This window comes from Microcaecilia unicolor, chromosome 6 (assembly GCF_901765095.1).
Source record: "Microcaecilia unicolor chromosome 6, aMicUni1.1, whole genome shotgun sequence".
NCBI lineage: Eukaryota > Metazoa > Chordata > Amphibia > Gymnophiona > Siphonopidae > Microcaecilia > Microcaecilia unicolor.
Window position 1 is genome coordinate 287,815,127 of NC_044036.1, and position 24,134 is coordinate 287,839,260.

At 43.6% G+C, this 24,134-nt stretch overlaps 1 protein-coding gene across 2 annotated transcripts in view; it reads left to right on the forward strand.

The window, feature by feature from the left end:
* Positions 1–24,134, forward strand: part of AK8 (adenylate kinase 8) — a 227,638-nt gene that overhangs the window by 8,726 nt on the left and 194,778 nt on the right. For both annotated transcript variants that reach the window (XM_030206335.1, XM_030206336.1), the window contains exon 3: positions 21,489–21,538. In XM_030206335.1, the coding sequence (XP_030062195.1) occupies positions 21,489–21,538 (50 nt within the window). The remainder of the gene's footprint in view (positions 1–21,488; positions 21,539–24,134) is intronic.

The following is a 24,134-nucleotide window of genomic DNA, read 5'->3' on the forward strand; positions in this document are numbered from 1 at the left end:
GAAGCTAGAATGTGGTAGATTTAAAACAGGAGAAAGTTTTTCTTTACTCAGCGCATAATTAGACTCTGGAACTCGTTGCCAGAAAATGTAGTGACAGCAGTTCGCATTGCTGAGTTTAAAGGGGGTTTTGACAGATTCCTGAAGGAAAAGTCCATTGAACATTATTAATTTAAATTTTTGTTTTGTTTTGGGGTTTTTACCGGGTTCTTGAGGCCTGGATTGGCCACTGTCAGAGACAGGATGCTGGGCTTGATGGACCCTTGGTCTTTTCCCAGTATGGCGGTGCTTATGTTCTTATATTCTTATAAGCATAAAGGAATCCTGTTCAGAAGGAATGGATCCTCAGAAGCTTAGCAGAGATTGAGTGGTAGCACTGGTGGTTGGGAGGCGGGGCTAGTGCTGGGCAGACTTCTACGGTCTGTGCCCTGAAAATAGCAGATACAAATCAAGGTCAGGTATACATATAAAGTAGCACATATGAGTTTATCTTGTTGGGCAGACTGGATGGACTGTACAGGTCTTTCTCTGTCGTCATCTTCTATGTTACTATCCGCCTTATTTTCGAAAGAGAAAGACGCCCATATTTCGACCCAAATCGGGAGATGGGCGTCTTTCTCTCGTGGGCGGCCAAATCGATATAATCGAAAGCCGATTTTGGGCATCTTCAACTGCAATCTGTCGCGGAAATGGCCAAAGTTGATGGGGACATGTTGGAGGCGTGGTGAAGGCAGGACTGGGGTGTGTTTATCGGTCGAGGAGAGATGGGCATCCTCAGCCGATAATCGAAAAAAGAAAGGCGTTTTTAGCGTGAATTTGGGTCACTTTTTTGGACCCTTTTTTTTCACGAACAAGTTCCAAAAAAGTGCCCTAAATGACCAGATGACCACCAGAGAGAATCGGGGATGACCACCCCTGACTACCCCAGTGGTCACTTACCCCCTCCCACCCAAAAAAAAACAACTTTAACAACTTTTTTTTCCAGCCCGTATGCCAGCCTCAAATGTCTTACCCAGCTCCATCATAGCAGTATGCAGGTCCCTGGAGCAGTTTTTAGTGGGTGCAGTGGACTTCAGACAGGCAGACCCAGGCCCATCCCCCCCTACCTGTTACACTTGAGGTGGTAAAAGGGAGCCCTCTAAACCTGCCCCAAAACCCACTGTACCCACATTTAGCTGCCCCCCTTCAGCCATAAGTGCTATGGTAATGGTGTAGAGTTGTGGGGAGTGGGTTTTGGGGGAGATTTGGGGGGCTCAGCACCCAAGGGAAGGGAGCTTTGGACTTCAGAGGTAGTTAACTTTTTTTAAAATTGTTACAAGTGCCCCCTAGGGTGCCCGGTTGGTGTCCTGGCATGTGAGGGGGACCAGTGCACTACGAATCCTGGCCCCTCCCACAGCCAAATGCCTTGGATTTGTTCGTTTTGGAGCTGGGCGCCTTCAGTTTCCATTATCGCTGAAAAACGAAACCGCTCAGCTGAAATCCGCACAAATCCGATGCATTTGGCTGGCACAAACCTTATTATCGGAAAAAAAATGGACGCCCATTTTTTCCGAAAATACGGTTTGTCCCGCCCCTTCACGTACCCGTTCTCGGAGATAGACGCCCATGGAGATGGGCGTTCGTGTATGCCCCTCCACGTAGATTTTCTCTCTGGTCCAGCATCCTGCTGTGTGAATAGAAACATGTTACAGCTTATGTGTTGGACTCCAAAAGAGCAAAAAACTGCCCCATCATAAACAGACAGCACATCTCCTCCTGAAAACTACTTAGTTCTATTGTAAAACTTTGATTGTCAGAATATAGACAGAACACAATATAAGAAATGTATTGTTAAAGTAACAGTGCTAGGTACATTGTAGATTAGAAAATGTCAGATCATTCTCTCTTGCTTTGGGTCTTATGCTTAGGTTTCCTTTCTTTTTTCTGTTGAAATGTACGAGGGTTAAAGAAAAGTAATACCTCCACCGCCTTAACTTTTTTGTTTAAATGAAGATTTTGTAATGAATAAAAACAAAAATAATGCTTGAAATTTGCTCTTTTATTACATGTATTTACTTTGTAGTAGTCACCACCATTTGTCACACATTTCTGCAAGTGATGGATAAGTTTTTGAAAGCTGTCACAAAAGAACTGCACATCTTGTCTCTTCAACCAGTTGCTCATAGTTGTTGTTACATTTGTACCCCGCGCTTTCCCACTCATGGCAGGCTCAATGTGGCTTACATGGGGCAATGGAGGGTTAAGTGACTTGCCCAGAGTCACAAGGAGCTGTCTGTGCTGGGAATTGAACTTAGTTCCTCAGTTCCCCAGGACCAAAGTCCACCACCCTAACCACTAGGCCACTCCTCCACTCCTTTTCACCTCTTCATTTGAGTCAAACAGATACCCCAAAGATATTCCTTCAATTTTTGGAAAAAGATGGAGATTGTATGGCGCTAATTCCGGGCTGTACTGCAGATTGCGTAAGCCTGTGAGACCCATCTTCTCAATTGCTTTCTGTGGTGTTTTGTGCTGTGTAAGGCCTAGCATTGTCATGTTGTAACAATATTTCCTTCTTGTGCTTCTGAACTGTTCTCAACCATTCTTTCAAAATTTTCAGGGTTGCAGTGTTATCCACTTTCTTTTTGATCACACCAATCAGCACTTCCTAGACCACAGTCTTTACACAGTCATCACCTTAATCTACATGCGGTGGTGAATTTCAATTGGAGGGACTCGTTCATCACTCAGAAATTCTATCACAGCACCATTGCTTAAATTGCATCAGTGAGTGCTCACTGCATGCTTCCATTTCACAAGCAATAGCAAAACAGGCTCTTCACGCAGACACTTCTCACCAACCGAGGTAAAGAAAGAGATTTCAAAGAACAAGTGAACATGTGTAACTCCTCAGTGTTGCCATCTGTTGATGAATGATGGAGGTGGAGGCATTACTTTTCATTTAACCCTCATATTTTATTGTATTTTTATACATTTTTAAAGTAAAAATGTATACCTTTTATTATGGCTACATTCTGTTTTCAGAAATTTCTATCCTCCTGCTAACCCCTAATTATCATTTACATTAGATTTGTAGTTTACATTTATGAGTGTGATGTCTGCCTGACATGAGGGGGCATAGGATGAAGGTGAAAGAGGACAAACTTAGGAGTATCCTGAGGGAATACTACTTCTTGAAAAGGGTGGTGGAGATGAAGACATATGAATTAAAGCAAGCTTGGGACAAGTACGCAGGATCCCTAGGAGAGAGAAAAGGATACTAGATAGCATAGGTGGACAGACTGGGTAGGCCATATGATCTTTATCTGCCATCTTGTTTCTTTGGGGTCCTAATTACATTTGTTGGATAATATTGAATTGTTCATGCTTTTGAATCAGTCTCATTACATTAAAAAATTGTCATACATTCCATGAATATAAAAAGTATATTCCTCAGTGTGGGTCTGTCTTTTTTTTTTTTTAAGAGGTGGTATAGTGAATGATAAAATGGATGAGGGTGTTGGAAAAGATGTTAGTTGGGTGGATGTCTGACACTTTTAACTGCAGCGCAGTGTGTCTTTTTCACCAGGTTGGAAAGATTTTGAGATTTTAATAAATTAATTGCCAGGATTTGGAGGAGTAGCCTAATGGTTTAAGCAATAGGCTGAGAATGAGGGAAGCCAGGGTTCAAATACCATAACATTTTGTGATCTTGGGCAAGTCACTTAACCCATTGTCTCTGGTACAAACTAGTTTTCTAAGCCCTCTGTGGACAGGGGTATACCTACTGTATCTGAATATAACTTGATTTGAACTACAGCTGAAAAAATTATGAACTAAATCCAAAATTCTTTCCCTTCTCCTTTAGCTTTGACCAATAATACAATATCAATATTTTCTAAGATATAATTGTTTAATGGCTGTAGGTAATAGTTCAAGTTTTTCATACTTTTATTGTTAGAATATCCTCCATTCCTTGCTGTTTGTGGAATTGCTGATCTAGTGGTAGGTCTAAGAAGAAATTTATTTACATGTTATTTTGCTATAATATGAAATTTATTGCCTTTTGAATTAAATAGATTAGCCAAGTTTTCAGTAAAATGATAAGAGGAAGAGAAAACATTGTAAAGGAGAGAGACAGCAGAGTGACTGGCTTCATTGTACAGAAATAGAAACAAAATGATGGCAGATAAAGACCATATATTTATTTATTTATTTGTAGCATTTATACCCCGCTCTTTCCCGCTCGATAGCAGGTTCAGTGCAGCTTACAATGTATGATACCAAGTATCACAGAGATAATACAATTGTATAGGGTAGGACACAGGAAGAGATGTGGTGGAGGGGGGGAGTGAGGTAAGGGTAGTGTTAGTGGTGTGGATTGGGTTTGTGAAATTAAATTGGGTCATTTGGATAGGCTTGTTTGAAGAGGTAAGTTTTCAGCAGCTTTCGGAAGGGTAGGTGTTCTTTGGTTGTTCGGATGTGTCTTGTTATGGCGTTCCAGAGTTGGCTGCCTATAACGGAGAAGTTGGATGCATAGTAGGTTTTGTATTTGAGACCTTTGCAATTGGGGAGGTGAAGATTGAGGTATGTTCAAGAAAATTTGGAACCGTTCCTGGCTGGGAGATCAATCAAACTTGTCATGTAACTTGGAGCTTCTCCATAGAGGATCTTGTGAATTAATGTGTGGGCTTTGAAATGTATTCGTTCTTTGATAGGGAGCCAGTGGAGTTTTTCACGGAGTGGTGTTGCACTTTCAAATTGTGATTTGCCAAAAATGAGTCTGGCTGCTGTGTTTTGAGCGGTTTGGAGTTTTTTCAGGATTTGGGCTTTGCAACCAATGAAGATACTGTTGCAGTAGTCGGCGTGGGTGAGTACTGTGGATTGTACCAGATTGCAGAAAGTATTTGGGGGGAGGAAAGGTTTGATTATTTTCAGTACCCACATCATGTTGAACATCTTCTTCGTTATGGCTTTTGCATGAGTTTCTAAAGTTAGGTGGTTCTCTAGCGTTACTCCTAGGATTTTTAGATTGTCGGATATTGGGATTGTAACGTCGGGGGTGATCAGGGTGGTAGGGAGCAGAGTGGAGTGTTGTGATGAGAGGATTAAGCATTGAGTTTTTTCTTTGTTCAGTTTCATCTTGAAGGTGTTAGCCCAGGAGGCTAGAATGTTCATACCAGTTATTATTTTCTCCGAGATTTCTTCAAGGTTAGTCTATCCAGTCTGCCCATCTACACCATCTATTATTTCTTCTTTTCCTTTAGAGGTCTTATACCATCCATTATCTCTTTCTGGCCCTTGAAGATCCTGTGTTTGTCCCAAGCTTTCTTGAATACAGTTTGCCTCCACTGCCGCTACCAGGAGGATGTTCCACGAATTCACCACTCTTTCCATGAAGAAGTATTTTCTTAGATGACGTCTGAGTCTATCCTCTTTCACCTTCGTCCCCTCCCCCTCATTCCTGATATTCCTTTCAGTTGAAAGAAACTTGCCTCCTGTGCATTTATGCCTTGGAGGTATTTAAATGTCCCTATCATACCTCCCCTCTGCTGCCTTTCTTCAAAAGTGTACATATTGAGATCTTTAAGTCTGTCCCCATATGTTTTATGACAAAGGCCACTCGCCATTTTAGTAGTCGCCCTCTTGACTTACTTCATCCTATTTATATCCTTTTGAAGGTGTGGTCTCCAGAATCGTAGATACTAACTAAAAAGGGTCTTACCAGAGACTTACAGAGAGGCACTATCACTTACTTTTTCCTGCTGGCCATTCCTCTCCATATGCACCCAAGCATCTTTCTGGCTTTTGCTGTCATCTTTTCTACCTGTTCGGCAACATAGTAGATGATGGCAGATAAAGACTGAAATTACCCAGGAGAGGCCAAGGTTGTAACTTATTGTTCAGTGCCTTCCTTTAGGTTTTAACTGCTGCTTCATGCAGGTTAACCCCTCCCCCCCACCACCAGTTTCTGTTCTCTGAAGTGCAAAAGTTATTTCTGTGCTGTTCTGATCTGAAACTCCAGTGCTCTGGTTCCATCTTCCTACTTGTAAGGTAACCATTTTGTTTGACATCTTTTTTTTTTCAAATTCCTTTACTGATATTTTATCTAGAGGCCGACTGAATTTTGATTTTGGTTTCGGCATCAAAACCAGCACAAAATTCAGGTTTGGTTTTTGGCTGAAAAAATGCTAGTGCATTTTCGACTGAAATAGAAACTCTTTCCGGTTTCTGCCCCCCCCCCCTCATGATTACTGTCTGCCCCACCCCCTGTGATAACTCCCCTCCCAATCCTGTCCTGCTCCCGGCAGTAGCCCCCTCCTGGGCCTACCTTTTTGTTGGTAGGTAGTGGGCGCAGGAGCCTGCCGCAAGAGTGTATGCGTGTGTGCTCTTTCCCATGTCAATTCCTTTCTCAAGACGGCTGCCAGGAACTCCCTTGGCAGTCTCGCGAGATTGCCACTGGAAGTCCCAGAAGCCATTTTCTGGGCCAGGCATGATCTGGAGCGAGTAGGGAAGCTCTTATGCCTGCTATCCACGAACAAAAAGGATAGGCCTAGGAGGGGCCTGCCATAGGGGGGTGGGGGCTTGGGAGGGGTAGCTACTGCTGGATCCAGGTCTGAGGGGGCAGTGTTTTCAGCTTTGATTTCTGCCGAAACTGAGTGGCCTGTTTCGGTTTTGGTTGGGCTCTAATTTTATCCACCAGTTCCTCTGGGAGGACATTCCAGGTATTCACCACCTTTTTTCTGGATGTTGCTTTTGAATCTCCCTCCTTTCAGCTTGAGATCCTGTGCTTTGAGCTGCTTTTCTTTTGATGAGGTTTTGTTTCTTGTGTGTTAATATCTTTCAAGTATTGTAACGTCTGTGTCATATCGTCCCTGTTAGCTGGACTACTTTCTAGCAGCACAGTTTGGGTTAACTGTGATTAGGTGTTCTGATATACTTCTTGAGTCTGTTCTGTGCTTTCTATTTTTTTAAGCAAGTTAACTTCTCCTTTTTGTCAAGTATATATTTGCCTTAACTTTCTATCTGCGCCAGCTGGTATTTTCTGTAGTCTTTTTTTGTTCTTTTTTGGTTAGTTAATTTCTCGTTTGTTAATGAATTCCCTGATACATTGGCTTTAGAGATGATGAAACTGTGGGCAGTCCTAACTAAAAGATAAAATGCTGGAAAATGAATCCAAACATCCAGCAGTGGAAAATGTGTGTACCTCGATTGAACTTATTTTAGCTACAAATGGATCCTGTTCATGTTTATTCATGATTGAACGGTAATTCCTGTCCTCAGCAGGCTGTCTGGAATAGGAGGTGTCACTTTGTTTAAAAGTCTCTGCAGTGAAGTAATAATTACCATTTCTGCAGAGGTGCTGAGAGGTATCTCTGAGCCCTCCAAAAGTTTGCCACAGTGAGGGATGCTTCTGCCCCTTGTCAGAAGTCCAACTGTGGAACAGCAGGGGCTCCTGGAATCCTCTTTTCCCTTTTGAGGACAAAGGGTCTCTCTTGTGGTGAAATCTGCTGTAAGCACCATTATTTTTATTGATTCATTTTGTAGGCTTTTAATTTACACACAAATTTCAGTTAAAATGAATCCATTTCACTAGGGTTGTAATACAAATAGAAACATTGACTGTGACAGCAGATAATTCCCTGGTGGTCCGGTGAACCCCTCCCCCCCCAAGCGCCTCTCACCCTCCCCCTGACACAATGCCCCATTCCTGTTGCATTGTCTTTGATCCCAGCTCTTCTTTTGGCTTCCCTGTCACTTCTTCATAACCAGGAATCTTCCTGGAATTCTGTCACAGTTTCTGTCTTCACCATGCCTCCTGGGATACCATTCCATTCTCCTACTACCTTTCTCTGAAAAGTATTTTCTGATGATGCTCCGTGTCTACTGCCTTGAAGTCTCCCATTATGTACTCTTGGTCTAATGTATTATTCTTTTGAAATAAGTTTGCTTCTTGTGCCTGATTTATACCTTTGATGTAGCTGAATGAATATCCAATTCCCCATGTGACCTGTGCTCTAGTGTAGATGTATTTATTAAATACATAGATCCATACATCTCATAGGATTTACAGTGTAGACCCTGTACTGTCCAGCAACCATATGCTATTGGAAAGAATGTTAGTAATAAGTGAGACACAAAACTGATATGCAAAGGAGACTACCTTGTAGTAATGCTGGATCTACTGTAGAGCTGTGATTGTCTAGAATATGCAATGGAGCAGGAAAAGTTCTCTTTCTTTCTTTCTTTTTTTTTTTTTTAGACCAGCATTTTTCTGCAGCTTTTTTAGGCCTCCTAATGAATGAGAACAGGCTGTTGGCCTTTATTCACAACCACCCTGGATTCTTCCCATATTTTGTATCTTCTCTTCACTCATGTAGCCCACCTATCACAGCCACACAGCAGGGCCCTACATCCAGTCACTAGGTGGTGGCATTGCACAGTGAGTAGAAACTCTCTCCTTTCCAAGGACTGAGGCCCCGATGCACAAAGCTTACCATGCTGTTAACATTTTCTTTAGACTGGTTGTAGCTAGTCTAAAGCAAAAGTTACTTAGCAAGTAATGCACAAAGGGGTTTTCCATGGCTCTAGCATGTGCTGTTAGCAGCTACTGAGAACCACATGCAAATGTACTACAATCAGCTCTTTAGTATTCTAATGAGCATTCTGGGTGATGCACAGTTCCAGAGCAGCCGTAAAATCCAAGCTAGATTCTACAGCTGCTCTGGAGCTGTCGGAGAGGAGGGAAGCACAAGCAGGCAGCTGCAAAGGCTGCCTGCTTGTGCTCTCTACCTCTCCTCTCCCAGCAAGCCCCTTGTTCATCCTCCCCGAACACAAATTCCTGGTGGTCCAATGGACCCCGCACCCCCCCCCCCCACACCTCCCAATCCCCCCCAATACAATTCCCTGGTGGGCCGGTGGACCCCGCACCCGCTGTGCCTCCTGACTCCCCCCACACATGGTGCTTAGCTCCACCCAGTGCATCCTAGAATATACCGGGCAAGGGCTGGGCTCTGCCATTTTGGAAGAGGTGGTGCCTGAGGGAAGAGGTGTTGCTCCTGCCCTCCTGTCTTCAACTTTTTTAAGCTATGGGAAAGGGTGGGGAGGAGAGGGCAGGAGGTCACTAGACCACCATGGTAAATCTCTGCTTGGGGGTGCGGGTGTGCAGGGGGCATCCTGGGTCAAGGGGGAGGGCAAGAGGCACTTGGGGGTGAGGTTCACCAGACCACCAGGGAATTATGTAAGTGGAGTGTTGAGGGGGGTGTCGGGGGCCACCAGACTACCAGAGAATTATGTCAGGGGGCAGGAGGTACCGGGTCCACTGGATCACCAGTGAATTGTGTTGGAGGAGTCTGGAGGCATGGGGAGTGTAAGGGGGGGCAGAAGGCATCGGGGGTGTCAGGAGGTGATCCACTGAACCACCAAGGATGTGTGTGCAAGCTGTCAAATGCATTTGACAGCTTCAAGTTGTAAACAACGACTGATGCACAAAAGAGGATCTGTGCATCTCATTTGCATGCGATCCCCTTTGTGTATTGGTTGCTGTCTGCGACTTGGTAATACCAAGGGAGCCATATTTTACCTCTGCCTTTGTGCATTGGGCCCTGAATACTTTCTTCCCAGGGGATCAGGAGACCTGCCTTGGAATTCAAACTAAAATTGTGCAAAGCACTGCCGCTGAGTCCCCAGGCCTGTCCAAAGTTTGCATTACTCGGGAACATGTGAGGCAAGGACCAGTTAGATATTCCATATCCCTAGACAGATGAACCATAAAAATGCTGTTTGCATTATTTGATTCAGTAGTAATCATTAGTGTTGTCCAATCTGCGATTTGAATCAATTTGTTTTGGGAAAAATTGGACTTTCCCCACCTCTCCCTCCCCCTGTCACCCAAGCTGCTGCTTCTCTTGAGCAGCAGCAGTGGCAGCAGAAGAAGTTAAAGTCACCACAGGGCCGGACTCTGTACTGGCATAAGCTGCTGGCTCTGCACCAGAACAGGAAGTGGGATATCCAGGACGCGGGACCAGCAGTCGCTCCAGTGGAGAGCCCAGCCCCGCAGTGAATTTAGCTTCTTTTGCCACTGCTACTGCTCATCTAGAGAAACAACAGCAGGAGCAACAGGGCTGTCAGGGCAGAAGAGGTGAACAGAGGGGACGGAGGCTGAATGGAAGAGGTGGAGAAGAGGGTAGAGGATGGATGGAATTTAAAGGGGCAGAGGCTGGATTGAAGGGGAGAGAAGGAGAGCAGACCATGGATGAAAGGAGGGCAGATGCTGGCTGGAAGGAGGGAGAGGAGGGCAGATGCTGGATGGAAAGGGGCAGAGAAAAAAGACATACCCTGGATGGAAAGGGAAGAGAGAATGAGGGCAGATGTTAGATGGAAGGGGAGAGAGAATGAGGGCAGATGTTAGAAGGAAGGGGGAGAGAAGGAGGGCAGATGCTGAATAGGAAGGGAAATGTTAGTCCTGGGGGAGGAAGGACAAGAGAGGAGAGGGGACAGGAGAGGAGGAATAAGGGGAGAAGCTAAACATCAGGAAGGATAGGGACATAGAGATGCAGTGCTGAACATAGGGAGGGGGAGAGGGTCACAAAGGGGTGCTGCTGGACAGGGTAAGAATGAAGATATAGAGAGGGGAGATGCGAAACATGGCAGGAAGATAGAGGCAGGGACACAGGGGAGCTGAATGATGGACATGGACAGAGAAGAAATGCCAAATGGACCAGGAGACCCTGGCAAAAGAGTTAAGAGAAGACAGAGGAAAGGGAAAACCAGAGACTGGGACCAACATGATTACAAAAATTAAAAGACCAGACAAAAAAGATAGAATATTGATGACAGCCTTAAAGAACTGAATCAAATCCAAAAAATTGATTCATATGAGCGAATCAAATCAAACTGAAAACGTTTTGGCCAAATCGGACAGCACTAATAATCCCTGACATCATGATGCTTGGTTTCAAACATCAATGTACTATTCTCAAACTAGAACAAATTAGAGGAGTAAACCCTTTTCTGAAGAAAGAATAGTCTGAAAGAAGAGCAACAAAGAGGCTGATGAACCTTCAAAGACAAGAGTTCACCTCATCACTAAGAGGCAATATCAGAAAATAGTTCTTCCTGGACAGGTTTGGTGGACACATGGAGCAGGTTTTCAGCTGGGGTTTATGGCGGTTCCACCAGTAAGTAAATTGGGCAGAGTTGGTGGACCTTACAAGCCTTATCTGATGTAATAGTATATATTTATATAAAAAATAAACTAAATTATAAAATATGGGATGTTACTGGCTGGTATGATGAATAGTCCTGCAGGGCACCGAGGATCTAACTTTATAGCACCCAGACATGAGTGCTTGAAGGTCATTTTTGTCCCCCATATTTTAATGGCCAGTTGTTTTTGTACATCACTGTTTATTTTAATTCGCTGTATCAGTCAGCCACTGATGCTTTAGACCTTGATCTGTGCATGGCAGCCCCCTGTAACTTTTTAAAAAGCAAATTTCACAGCTGAAAAAAATTGGGCCCTAAGCACGTGCCTAGTTTGCCTAAGCCTTAATTCTGCCCTACCCATCATATAGATACTTCCTAACATGCACACAGGAGGATGTGCAGAATTGGGGCTCACTTTGTACCCTGTGGCTGTGGAGATCATGTTCATGGAGTAAGATATGATTATTATTATGTGTGCAAATGGCATAAGTTGTTTGACATCTGCTGCCATCCACCAAGCAATGAGAATGGCAGAGATAGTACAAAGTGAGCATTTATAGTAGCCCAGGGCAATGTTGATGCATAACATGATATATATAATGGCATGTTTCCATTTTTATATGAAGTGTTTGTCCGAGAAAGCTTTGCTGTAAAAAGTCTAATACCTAAGGATTTTTATTGTGAATTTTAAATCATGTTCCTAGTTAAACCTCAGAAGAATCTGTGGATGGAAAGAGTTTTTTTTTTGTTTTGTTTTGAAGTGGTCTGAAAGAGTTTGATTAATTTTGACAGCAGCAGACTTTTGTCTAATACCGTTTATAAATAATTCGTCTGTAGTGAGACACTGCTTCAAGCTGATAGGTTTGAAGAAACTAGCTTCCAGTAACCTCCCACCTCCATTTAAAGAAATGTGGTGCTAGAAAAATAAAATGTTTTTCAACACTGAGGGCAATTTTATAACTGGCCATCTCAACATAATGTGGAAAATGTGTGTATTTTATGCTTATTTTATAAAGATCAACATTTGAATCAAGCTCAATCAAAAATTATTTAAATAGCAGCCAACATATTACTCATACCCTATAAATATTTATGATGTGATATGTGAGAGGAGCATCATATAAGGAAGACAACTACAGTTCGGGAACTTAGGTATGGACATTTATGGAAAATAATGCCTTTTATCTGACCTATGATCTTTTGTGGTAGAGTCACCTTCTAATGTTCTTTGCTTATAGCAGTGGTTGCCAAACCTGGTCCTGGAGGCACCCCAGCCAGTCAGGTTTTTAGGATATCCATAATGAATATTCATGAGAGATATTTGCACGTACTGCCTCCACTGCATGCAAATTTCTCTCTTGAATATTCATTGTGGATATCCTGAAAACCTGATTGGCTGGGGTGCCATCAGGATTGGGAACCACTGGCTTATAGTGTTCTTCCTTGCATGAGGGTCCTCTCACACATATTGGCTACTACTTTAGGGGCCCTTTTACCAAGCGCCCACTAAATACTAAGAAGCCCATAGCTATAAAATGGGCTTCTTAGCATTGAGAATGCACTAATTCCATTAGTGTGCACTAAGCTTTAGTACAAGGGCCCTTTGGTCATTTTTTTGATTGAGCTTTCTTTAACATTGAACTTGTGTGTTATTGCTCAATGATATTTTGGAACCCACTGTTTTACTTATTAGTATTTTATAAAGGTAATATAGGCACCTACATCACTTTATAACAATAACAAACCCCCCCCCCCCCCCCCATGGTAGCCAGAAAGTGGTCAGATGTCACACACAAAGTGCCACCTGCTCCAAGGCAGTTGCAAATGTATGCCCATGTTCTATGCATCATGCGCATGCACATATTGTACAAAATTCACATAGACTTCAGAAAGTCATATACAGGAACCCCTGTGCATGCATAAAAAGTCTTTTATCTACTTGTGGATTTCTAATTTAAAAGTCTTTTTAAAATGACCTCAGTTGTGTGCAGTTCACTTGCATTTGAAGGTGCCATCCTTAGGAGATGTCTGAGTGACTTTTCCCATCCAAAATAGCAAAAACAAAGGTCAATAAACAAAAAATATATAAGATGATAATAAGATAATATTAACATTTAAACCTTGAAAGATTGTTTATCATTTATTCATTTACTATACCGCTTTCCTTGTAAGCAAAACAAAGTGGTTTACAATAAAACATTAGCAATAGTTTCCATCAGCAATGGCAATATACAAACATCTATACACAGGAAACCTACAGACAGATGCAGTTACCTCCACAACTCCAGCTTCCACCCTTCACATACAAAAAAATCCATTATACACAGCCAAGCCACAAGATACTATTGTATCTGCTCTGACCCAGGAGACAGAGATAAACACCTAAAAATCCTGACTGGATCCTTCAAACAAAAAGGCTACAACCTATTGCAGTACAAGGAAAAGAAAGCCACAGAGAGAATTCCCCTTGTAGTGACATTCAACCCAGAGCTAGAAAATTTGAGAAGAATCATAAAAGATCTACAGCCACTACTCCAGGAGGATGAACTACTGAAAGAGATATTCCCATTCTCACCAGTGTTGGCCTTCTGACAGCCACCCAACTTAAAACACAAACTAGTGAAAAGCAAGCTCCCGACAGAAACTCAAAAAGAAGAGAGTGGCACACATCCTTGCAATATATCTAGCTGCAAACCGTGCCAACACGTTTCATAGGATCCCACAGTCATTCACAAAGGAAAAATATTCAACCTAAAGGAATACTTCACATGCTCATCTTCAAATGTGGTATATGTCATTCAATGTAAAAAGTGTGAAGAAGGGTGCTATATTGGAGAAATAAGCCAGATGCTATAGACAAGATTTAATTTACGTGGAGGGGCATAATTGAACGAAAACGTCTATCTCCATGGGCGTTTATCTCCGAGAACGGGTCCGTGAAGGGGCGGACCATGTTTTATTCGACAATTTGTGAGCTGGGCGTTTTTGTTTTTCAGTGATAATGGAAAATGAAAGCGCCCAGCTCAAAAACGAATAAATCCAAGGCATTTGTTCATGGGAGGGGCCAGGAGTCGTAGTGCACTGGTCCCCCTCACATGCCAGGACACCAACCGGGCACCCTAGGGGGCACTTTTACAAAAACAAAAAAAAAGGTAAAAGAGCTCCCAGGTGCATAGCACCCTTCCCTTGTGTGTTGAGCCCCCAAAATCCCCTCAAAACCCACTGCCCACAAGTCTACACCATTACTATAGCCCTAAGGGATGAAGGGGGGCACCTACATGTGGGTACAGTGGGTTTGGGGGGGTTGGACAACTAAGCATTAAGCAGCACAATTGTAACAGGTAGGGGGGGGATGGGCCTGGGTCCACCTGCCTGAAGTCCACTGCACCCCCTAACCACTGCTCCAGGGACCTGCATACTGCTGCCAGGGAGGTGGGTATGACATTTGAGGGTGAAAATAAAAAGTTGTGAAACATCATTTTTTTGTGGTGGGAGGGGGTTAGTGACCACTGGGGGAGTCAGGGGAGGTCATCCCCGATTCCCTCTGGTGGTAATCTGGTCATTTAGGGCACTTTTTGGGGCCTTATTCGTGAAAAAACAGGGTCCAGGAAATGTGCCCTAAATTCTAGCTACAAACGCATACTTTTTTTCCATTATCGGCGAAAGGCACCCATCTCTCCTCGGCCGATAACCACGCCCCAGTTCCACCTTCGCCACACCTCCGACATGCCCCCGTCAACTTTGTACGCTTCCGCGATGGAGTGCAGTTGAAAACGTCCAAAAGTTGGTTTTCCATTATACCGATTTATTCATTTTTGTGAGATAAACGTCTGTCTCCCGATTTGGGTCGAAATCTAGGCGTTTTTCTCTTTCAATTATAAGGTGGATAGACATCATATGAAAAATGCCAGTGCCAACCAGGATGTCGCCTCTGTGGGACAGCACTTTACAAAACCCTAACACTGTATCAATGATTTTATGGTGAGAATAGTAAAAGGAAACTTGAATACAATCCAGGAATGTAAGACATTTGAAGTCAAAATGATTAAATATTTTGACACCCACCAGACAGGCCTTAACAAAGATCTGGGTTTTAGCCCATTATAAACCAAAAAATTCTACTGCTTCGTCACCTCTTTATATACCATGCATCACTCCCTGTCTCTCATCCACCCAGCTCCTCCTGTTTCTCACCATACCCACCTCACCCTCTTCTTGTGAAACTGTCATTGGAATGCTTTGGTGTTTCACCTACATATACTGTTATTTATCAACATTTGCTTATTTCTGATCTGATGAAGAAGGGTTACCTTTGAAATCTAATCAAAAAATGTATTAAGTTAGTCCAATAAAAAAGGTATCTTATTTTATTTTCTATGTTTTGTTTTATTTCTATTTATTACCAATAAAACATTAAAAACAGAAAATTAAAATGCAGAAAAGAACTCCATTAATCAATACGAAAGAACTTGCATCCAGATTCACCCAGGCAATAAAATCTTAAGCCCTAAATTAATCACTGCAATAATTATACATACAAAACCACAAGCAACCGAGAAATAAAAGACAACCAACCTGAAATATCTACCCTAAATAAAGGCATTCTTCCCCCCATCCATTGCAGATATAACCCAAACTCCTGCCTGATAATGCCAGCTGAAAAAAGTGGGTCTTTAATAAAGCACAAAAAGATGTATAAGTCGTTTCTAGGCGGAAGAATTGTGAAAGTGAATTCCATAAAGCAAGTGAAATAAAATGGGAAGCACTGGACCTTGTGGATCCCCAACAAGCTTTCAAGTGATGAGGGAAAACCATCTATTGTCCTTCAAGGAATGCAGGGTACGGGAAGGAGTGTATGGGATCACCATAGATGTAAGATACATGTGGGTACCACTATAGAAAACTTTGTAGGTCAACATGAGGATTTTGAATTTGATTCTAAAATCAATAGGCAACCAGTGAAGCTGCTGAAGCAATGGAGAAGCACGATCATAGCGGCTAGCCCGACACAAAATGTGGGCGGTGGTGTTTTGCAGAGTCTGTAGATGCTGAAGATTGTATTTCGTTATGAAAAGCATAGATCAATGAACAAAGAAAATCAAAGGTAAGCAAAGTACGGATTGATCATAATCTACAGAGGAAAAAAATTCCTGTGTTCACTACCTGAGAGAAGTAAAAGATAGTGCTGAATCAATGATGACTCCGAGATATCTAAAAGAAGGAATGGGAGTAATAAATCTGTCAAACAGAAAAGGAGTAAAACTAGGCAGAGACAGTGAACCAGAAATCTAACAAGTGACTGTTTCTTTCTGGGTTTAAGACCAGTCAATGCTTTTTTAACCAATGAGCTATGGAGTGCAGACAGTTCTGAAGAGATAACAAGTCATTTGAATTTGGATCAGTTTAATGAACCAAAAGAAGGTCATCTGGTTAGTGCAGTGGGCTTCACTGGAACCCACTCACACACTGAAGCTAAAGGCTTCACTGCAGGGGCGTAGCCAGACAGCAGATTTTGGGTGAGCCTAGACAAGAAGTGGGTGGACACAAGTGTTCTCCCACCCTCCCCACCAACTTAAAAAAATATCTCAGCTGGCAGGAAAACACTGCTCTCTACCTTGGCAGCCTGCAGCAGGCATGCACTGAAAACTGAGCATGCACAGTTGCCAGTATCGGCAGCTTAGGAAGCTCAGACTTCTGAAGTGGAGAGCAATGTTTTCAGCACCATCAGGAGGAGGTCTTCAGCTGGCGGAGCTTGGGATCCCCACCAGCTACCACTAAATGTGTGCTGCTGTTGGGTGGGCCTGAGCCCTAAGTGGGTGGGCCCCAGCCCACCCAGGCCCACCTGCGGCTATGCCACTGCTTCACTGGAATCCACTCATACACTGAAGCTAAAGGCTTCACTGGAACCCATTCACACACTGAAGCTAAAGGCTTCACGGGAACCCATTCACACACTGAAGCTAAAGGCTTCACTGGAACCCATTCACACACTGAAGCTAAAGGCTTCACTGGAACCCATTCACACACTGAAGCTAAAGGCTTCACTGGAATCCACTCATACACTCAAGCTAAAGACTTCTCTGGAATCCACTCATACACTGAAGCTAAAGGCTTCACTGGAACCCACTGAATGCAGAAGACAGGCAGCATAGCTGGAATCAACTTGCACAGAAGCTGAAAGCTTACTGGAACCCCCACACACGGAAGGCAAGCAGCGTAGTTGGAGCTGACTCACACAGAAGCTAAACACTTACTGGAACCCACACACACAGAAGGTGGACAGCATAGCTGGAACCCATGCACACAGGCACTGCTCTGAGAAAAAACAGGGCAGGCTGGCGGGGAGGCGTCTCAGAACCCACGGAGAAGCACAGAGGGTGGCTAACGATGCAAAAGTGCCAAAGTCAGGAGCAGAGGGGTTAAATCCCTTAACGTTGGCCTGTGTTTGATATCGCCACTGTTGTGCATACTGGATGCTTGCCCACACGGCGCTAGACAGTGCTCCTGGGATAGTCTATCTCTTTCTGCCTGATGACCGTGGTGGGCGCTGGCTCAAATCACAGTAAGATCGTGAAATAAAACAACAGATTCCACTATTTTTTGAGAGGAAAGGCAAATTTGAAACTGGCTGATAATTCTTAGGCTGCATGGGATATAGATCTGGCTTTTTCAAAATTGTTTTAATAACATCTGTCTTTAAAGGTGCCAGAAAGTACTAGATGTTAAGCTATTGGTTAGTACGGAATGCAGACATGAAATTAAGTCCACAACAGGCAAATAAATGATATAAATGAACATACAAACTTTTCCAAAAGCAGAGGCTATAGAACTAGAATATATGATGAAATGAAGCTGCAAAAGGGGAACCGAAAAGTGACATCAGGAAATACTTTTTCACAGAGAAGATGGTGGATACCTGGAATGCTTTTCCTGTGGGGGATGATGGGGATGAAAATAGTGATGGAATTCAAAATGGTGTGGGATATACACAGAGGTTCCCTATATGAGAAGAGGATGGAATAAAAGTATAAAATAGTTCCACAAACGTAAAAGATGACATGCATAAAAAGAGAGCACACAGAGGGGGGTAATCTGCATGGAGTGCCGGGTAGAACCCTAAATCAAAAATGGGAAGGGTAGCCTGCATAGAGTGGCAGATTCAACCCTGGCCATCTGTCTGGGCAGATTGGATAGATCCTGCTGGTTGTCATCTGCCATCATTTACTAGATTACTATCCTGCTTATTTTCGAAGGAGAAGGGCGCCCATCTTCCGACACAAATCGGTAGATGGGCCCCCTTCTCCTAAGGGCGGCCAAATCAGTATAATCGAAAGCCAATTTTGGCCAGCCTCAATGGCTTTCCATCGCAGGGATGGCCAAAGTTCAAGGGGGCATGTCGGCAGTGTACTGAAGGCAGGACGGGGGTGTGGTTAAGAGATGGCCATCCTCGGGCGATAATGGAAAAAAGAAGGCCGGCCCTGATGAGCATTTGGCCGACTTTACTTGGTCCCTTTTTGTTCATGACCAAGCCTTGAAAAGGTGCCCGAACTTACCAGATGACCACCGGAGAGAATCGGGGATCACCTCCCCTTACTCCCCCAGTGGTCACCAAGCCCCTCCCACCCCCCCCCCCAAAAAAAATTAAAAACATTTTTTGCCAGCCTCAAATTCATACCCAGCTCCATCACAGCACTATGCAGGTCCCTGGAGCAGTTTTTAGTGGGTACTGCAGTACACTTCAGGCAGGCGGACCCAGGCCCATCCCCCCCTATCTGTTACACTTGTGGTGGTAAATGGGAGCCCTCCAAAACCCACCTGAAACCCACTGTACCCACATGTAGGTGCCCCCCTTTACCCTTTAAGGGCTATGATAATGTTGTACAGTTGTGGGTAGTGGGTTTTGGGGGGGTTTGGGGGGCTCAGCAACCCAAGGTAAGGGAGCTATGCACCTGGGAGCAATTTGTGAAGTCCACTGCAGTGCCCCCTAGGGTGCCCGGTTGGTGTCCTGGCATGTGAGGGGGACCAGTGCACTACAAATGCTGGCTCTTCCCACGACCAAATGGCTTGGATTTGGCCGGTTTTGAGATGGCCGACTTCGGTTTCCATTATTGGTGAAAACCAAGGCCGGCCATCTCTAAGTCTGGCGATCTCAACATTTAGGTCGACCATCTCTAAGGTTGACCTAAATGTTGCGATTTGGGAGTCCCCAACCGTATTATTGAAATGAAAGATGGTTGCCCATCTTGTTCGATAATATGGTTGGCTCCGCCCCTTCCTGGGGCCGTTCCCGGAGATGGACGTTCTTAGAGATGGGTGCCCCCATTCAATTATGCCCCTCTATATAATTTTTATTGGACTAACTTGATTATATTTGTTGACTAGCATTTGGGGGCTAAAGCCCACTAGTGTTCTAGTCACTTATATTTTCTGGCAATATCATCTTTTATTTCTTCTTTTTTTTTTTTGTTCTAACTCATTTTGTTGGGTTCTGGGGAACTGAATGTAGCTTTCAAAAGCTAATCAAGAAATGTTGTAAGTTAATTCAATGATCTTGTATATTTTTAGTGTATGTTCACTCTCCGTGCATGTGTGTCTCAAATTACTTTTTTGTTTGGTGTTTTATCCATGCCAAACTTTCAAAATGTCAGATGGGCACAAAGACTCTGATAGTGGTGGGGTTTTTTCACAATCACTCACATGCACTCACATTCACAGATGCACACACCAGGTTGTCACAGGAGGAAAGTTTCTTTAGTTATGGCTAGAATCTTCTTTGGTTTGTTGACCTTTACTTCTACACATTGACGTGGACTAACACGGTAACTATCTAGCTTATTTTCGAAAGGGAAGGACGCCCATCTTCCGACACAAATCGGGAGATGTGCGTCCTTCTCCTGAGGTCGCCCAAATTGGCATAATCGAAAGCCGATTTTTTGCATCCTCAACTGCTTTCCGTCGTGAGGACGACCAAAGTTCACGGGGGCGTGTCAGCAGTGTACTGAAGGCAGGACGGGGGCATGGTTAAGAGATGCGCATCCTTGGATGATAATGGAAAAAAGAAGGGCGTCCCTCACGAGCATTTGGTCGACTTTATTTGGTCCATTTTTTTTTCATGACCAAGCCTCGAAAAGGTGCCCAAACTGATCAGATGACAACCGGAGGGAATTGGGGATGACCTCCCCTTACTCCCCCAGTGGTCACCAACCCCCTCCCACCCCCCAAAAATTAAAAAACAAACAAACATTTTTTCCAGCCTCTATGTCAGCCTCAAATGTCATACCCAGCTCCATCACAGCAGTATGCAGGTCCCTGGAGCAGTTTTTAGTGGGTGCAGTGCACTTCAGGCAGGCGGACCCAGGCCCATCCCCTCCCACCTGTTACACTTGTGGTGGTAAATGTGAGCCCTCCAAAACCCACCCGAAACCCACTGTACCCACATGTAGGTGCTCCCCTTCATCCCTAAGGGATATGGTAGTGGTGTACAGTTGTGGGGAGTGGGTTTTAGGGGGGTTTGGGGGGCTCAGCACCCAAGGTAAGGGAGCTATGCACCTGTGAGCAATTTGTGAAGTCCACTGCAGTGCCCCCTAGGGTGCTCAGTTGGTGTCCTGGCATGTGAGGGGGACCAGTGTACTACGAATGCTGGCTCCTCCCACGACCAAAGGGCTTGGATTTGGTCGTTCTTGAGATGGTCATCCTCAGTTTCCATTATGGCCGAAAACCGGGGACGACCATCTCTAAGGACGACCATCTCTAAGGTCGACCTAAATGTTGAGATTTGGGCATCCCCGACCGTATTATCAAAACGAAAGATGGACGTCCATCTGCGCTTATTGTGTTCCCCTTTGCTGGAACGTCTTCAGAGATGGACGCCCTTAGAGATGGTCGTCCCTGTTCGATTATGCTCCTCCACGTTACCTTATCCAAGCTAGGAAACCAGTCCAGTATGAATAGGATGAGAAGTTTTCATCTGATGAAATGTCAGGATTTTTCTTATTTCAAATACTTGCATTACCTTACTTTGATACGTTTAGCAGACAAATGTTCAAGTGATATAGCTGTATTAGTTTTATCCTGCAATTTTGTTTCATCTTGGAGAGCAGCACACCTTTAATGATATGCTATAAAACATAAAGAAATGATGAATGTTACAATCCTCAGTCTTTCATAAATAAAGATATGAGCATAGTTGTGAAGCCTTCATGTTTCCTGATAGAAGCAAGTAAGCTAACAGACAACTGACAATTTGATTTGAAAAAGGTCTGTTTAAATAGTTTTCTTGACAATCGGTCTTTTGCTTTCCATAGTACCAAGAATTATTCTTCTGGGTCCATTGGTTTCAGGAAAAAGGACATTGGTAAGTAAGCATAGTGCTCAGCGACTCATTTGTATTGGATGCAATAACATAGTTGCATTAGCAGAGGTCTGTGAAAAATGGACTTAGAGAATTTCAGTTAGAAATCATTGTACATGCTTTTCATGACCAAAACTTATTGGTGAACTAATAGCACAGTTATATTTAAATCATTTTTAATAAAACAGCAAACAACAACACCTTGATACAGCAATGCTCTTCCATTACCATAGTAAGAAATAAGGAGGACCCAAAAACAACTCCCCCCTCCACCAACACAACCCCTCTCTCCATCCCTCCTAAGTCCCCCCAACTTTGTTTCCCCTGCCCCTCCCAGCTGGTGTCTCCCCCTTGAATGCACAAAATGCATATGCTATGATACTCAAAAGTTCAATAAGTAACTACTGCAGTTTAATATATCTGCAGCATTTGACTCAGTCAATCACGAGCGATTGCTGTTGAGACTAACAGGCTTTTTTTCAAAAGAGAAGGGCGCCCATCTTTCGACACAAATCGCAAGATGGGCGTCCTTCTCACAGGGTCGCCCAAATCGGTACAATCGAAAGCCGATTTGGGGTGTCCTCAACTGCTTTCCGTCGCAGGGACGACCAAAGTTCATGGGGGCGTGTCGGAGGCGTAGCAAAGGTGGGACTTGGGCATGCCTAACACATGGGCATCCTCGACTGATAATGGAAAAAAGAAGGGTGTCCCTGACAAACACTTGGACGACTTTAGCTGGTCCTTTTTTTCTTACGACCAAGCCACAAAAATGTGCCCTAAATGACCAGATGACCACTGGAGGGAATCGGGGATGACCTCCCCTTATCCCCCAGTGGTCACTAACCCCCTCCCACCCTCAAAAATGTTTTTTTTAAATATTATTTCCAGCCTCTATGCCAGCCTCAAATATCATACCCAACTCCATGACAGCAGTATGCAGGTCCCTGGAGCAGTTTTAGTGGGCGCAGTGCACTTCAGGCAGGTGGACCCAGGCCCATCCCCCCTACCTGTTACACTTGTGGTGGTAAATGTGAGCCCTTCAAAACCCACCAGAAACCCACTGTACCCACATGTAGGTGCCCCCCTTCACCCATAAGGGCTATGGTAGTGGTGTACAGTTGTGGGGAGTTGGTTTTAGTGGGGTTTGGGGGGCTCAGCACCCAAGGTAAGGGAGCTATGCACCTGGGAGCAATTTCTGAAGTCCACTACAGTGCCCCCTAGGGTGCCCGTTTGGTGTCTTGGCATGTGAGGGGAACCAGTGCACTACGAATTCTGGTTCCTCCCACGATCAAAGGGCTTGGATTTGGTCGTTTCTGAGATGGGCATCCTCGGTTTCCATTATGGCTGAAAATCGGGGACAACCATCTCTAAGGGCGACCATCTCTAAGGTCGACCTAAATTTTGTGATTTGGGCATCCCCGACCGTATTATCGAAACGAAAGATGGACGCCCATCTTGTTTCGATAATACAGGTTTCCCTGCCCCTTTGCTGTGACGTCCTGTGAGGACGTCCTCAGGAAAACTTGGGCACCTCTTTCGATTATGCCCCTCCACGTGAGTTAGGGTTGGTAGGTACTGTCTTGAACTAATGTAGCAAATTTTTGAGAAATCAAACTTATAAGGTGTGGAAAGGTGATGTCCTTTCAGAAGATTGGAGTTCAGCTTGTGGGGTACCTCAGGGTTCCCCCTTATCCCCTTTGTTGTATAACATATGAGTTTCAAAGGTTTACTTACCTTTGCTGATGGTATTAATCTATTTTCATATGCTGATGACATCTTGATGTTGCTACCTGTTAATTCTTCTTTAGAAAATACTTTTACTTCTGTTTCTAATTGTATTGTTAAAATTCAAGATTGGACTTCAGAAAACATGCCTAAACTCAACTCTACCAAGATGAAGGTTCTTTGGTTTACCAGTTGCCTGTTAACGATTCCTGCTTTAATACCTTTGGCAGATGGAAAAAGTTTAAAGGTAGAGAAAGAATCGAGAGTTTTGAGAGCGATACTTTATTCTACTCTTACTCATGATTCACAGATTAAAGGTTTGTGGAAGTGTACTTTTTTTTGCATGAGGCAACTGCGCTTATTGTGTTCATTTTTTTCAACATCACATTTTGCCGTAATTGTTCAGATGTTGGTGTTTTCTCATCTGGACATTGTAATTCTTGTATATTGGGCTAAATGCCAAGCTGCTATACAAATTGCAGCTGACTCAAAATACAGCAGTATGCTTGATCTTTCATTTTGAGAAAATTTGATGGAATCTCCTCTTACTACCAAAAGCTCCATTGGCTTCCTGAAAAGGCTCTTATTGTTTTCAAATCAGTTTGTTTGATGCTTCAAGTTTTACATGGTAATACGTCTATTTTACTCATTCAAACATTTCCTAATATGTACTTTTCTTCTTCCAGATTATGTAATTTACTTTCTATTGCTTTCCATCAATCAAGGGAATTCGTCTTAAATGCCAGCTCGAGGCATTGTTTTCATTATCGAGTAGGCTCCATTTGTAACACTTTCCCTGCAAATTCGTTCTGAGACAAATTATATGAATTTACATAAAAAACTTAAGACTTCTTTGACAAATTCTAATTTGTAC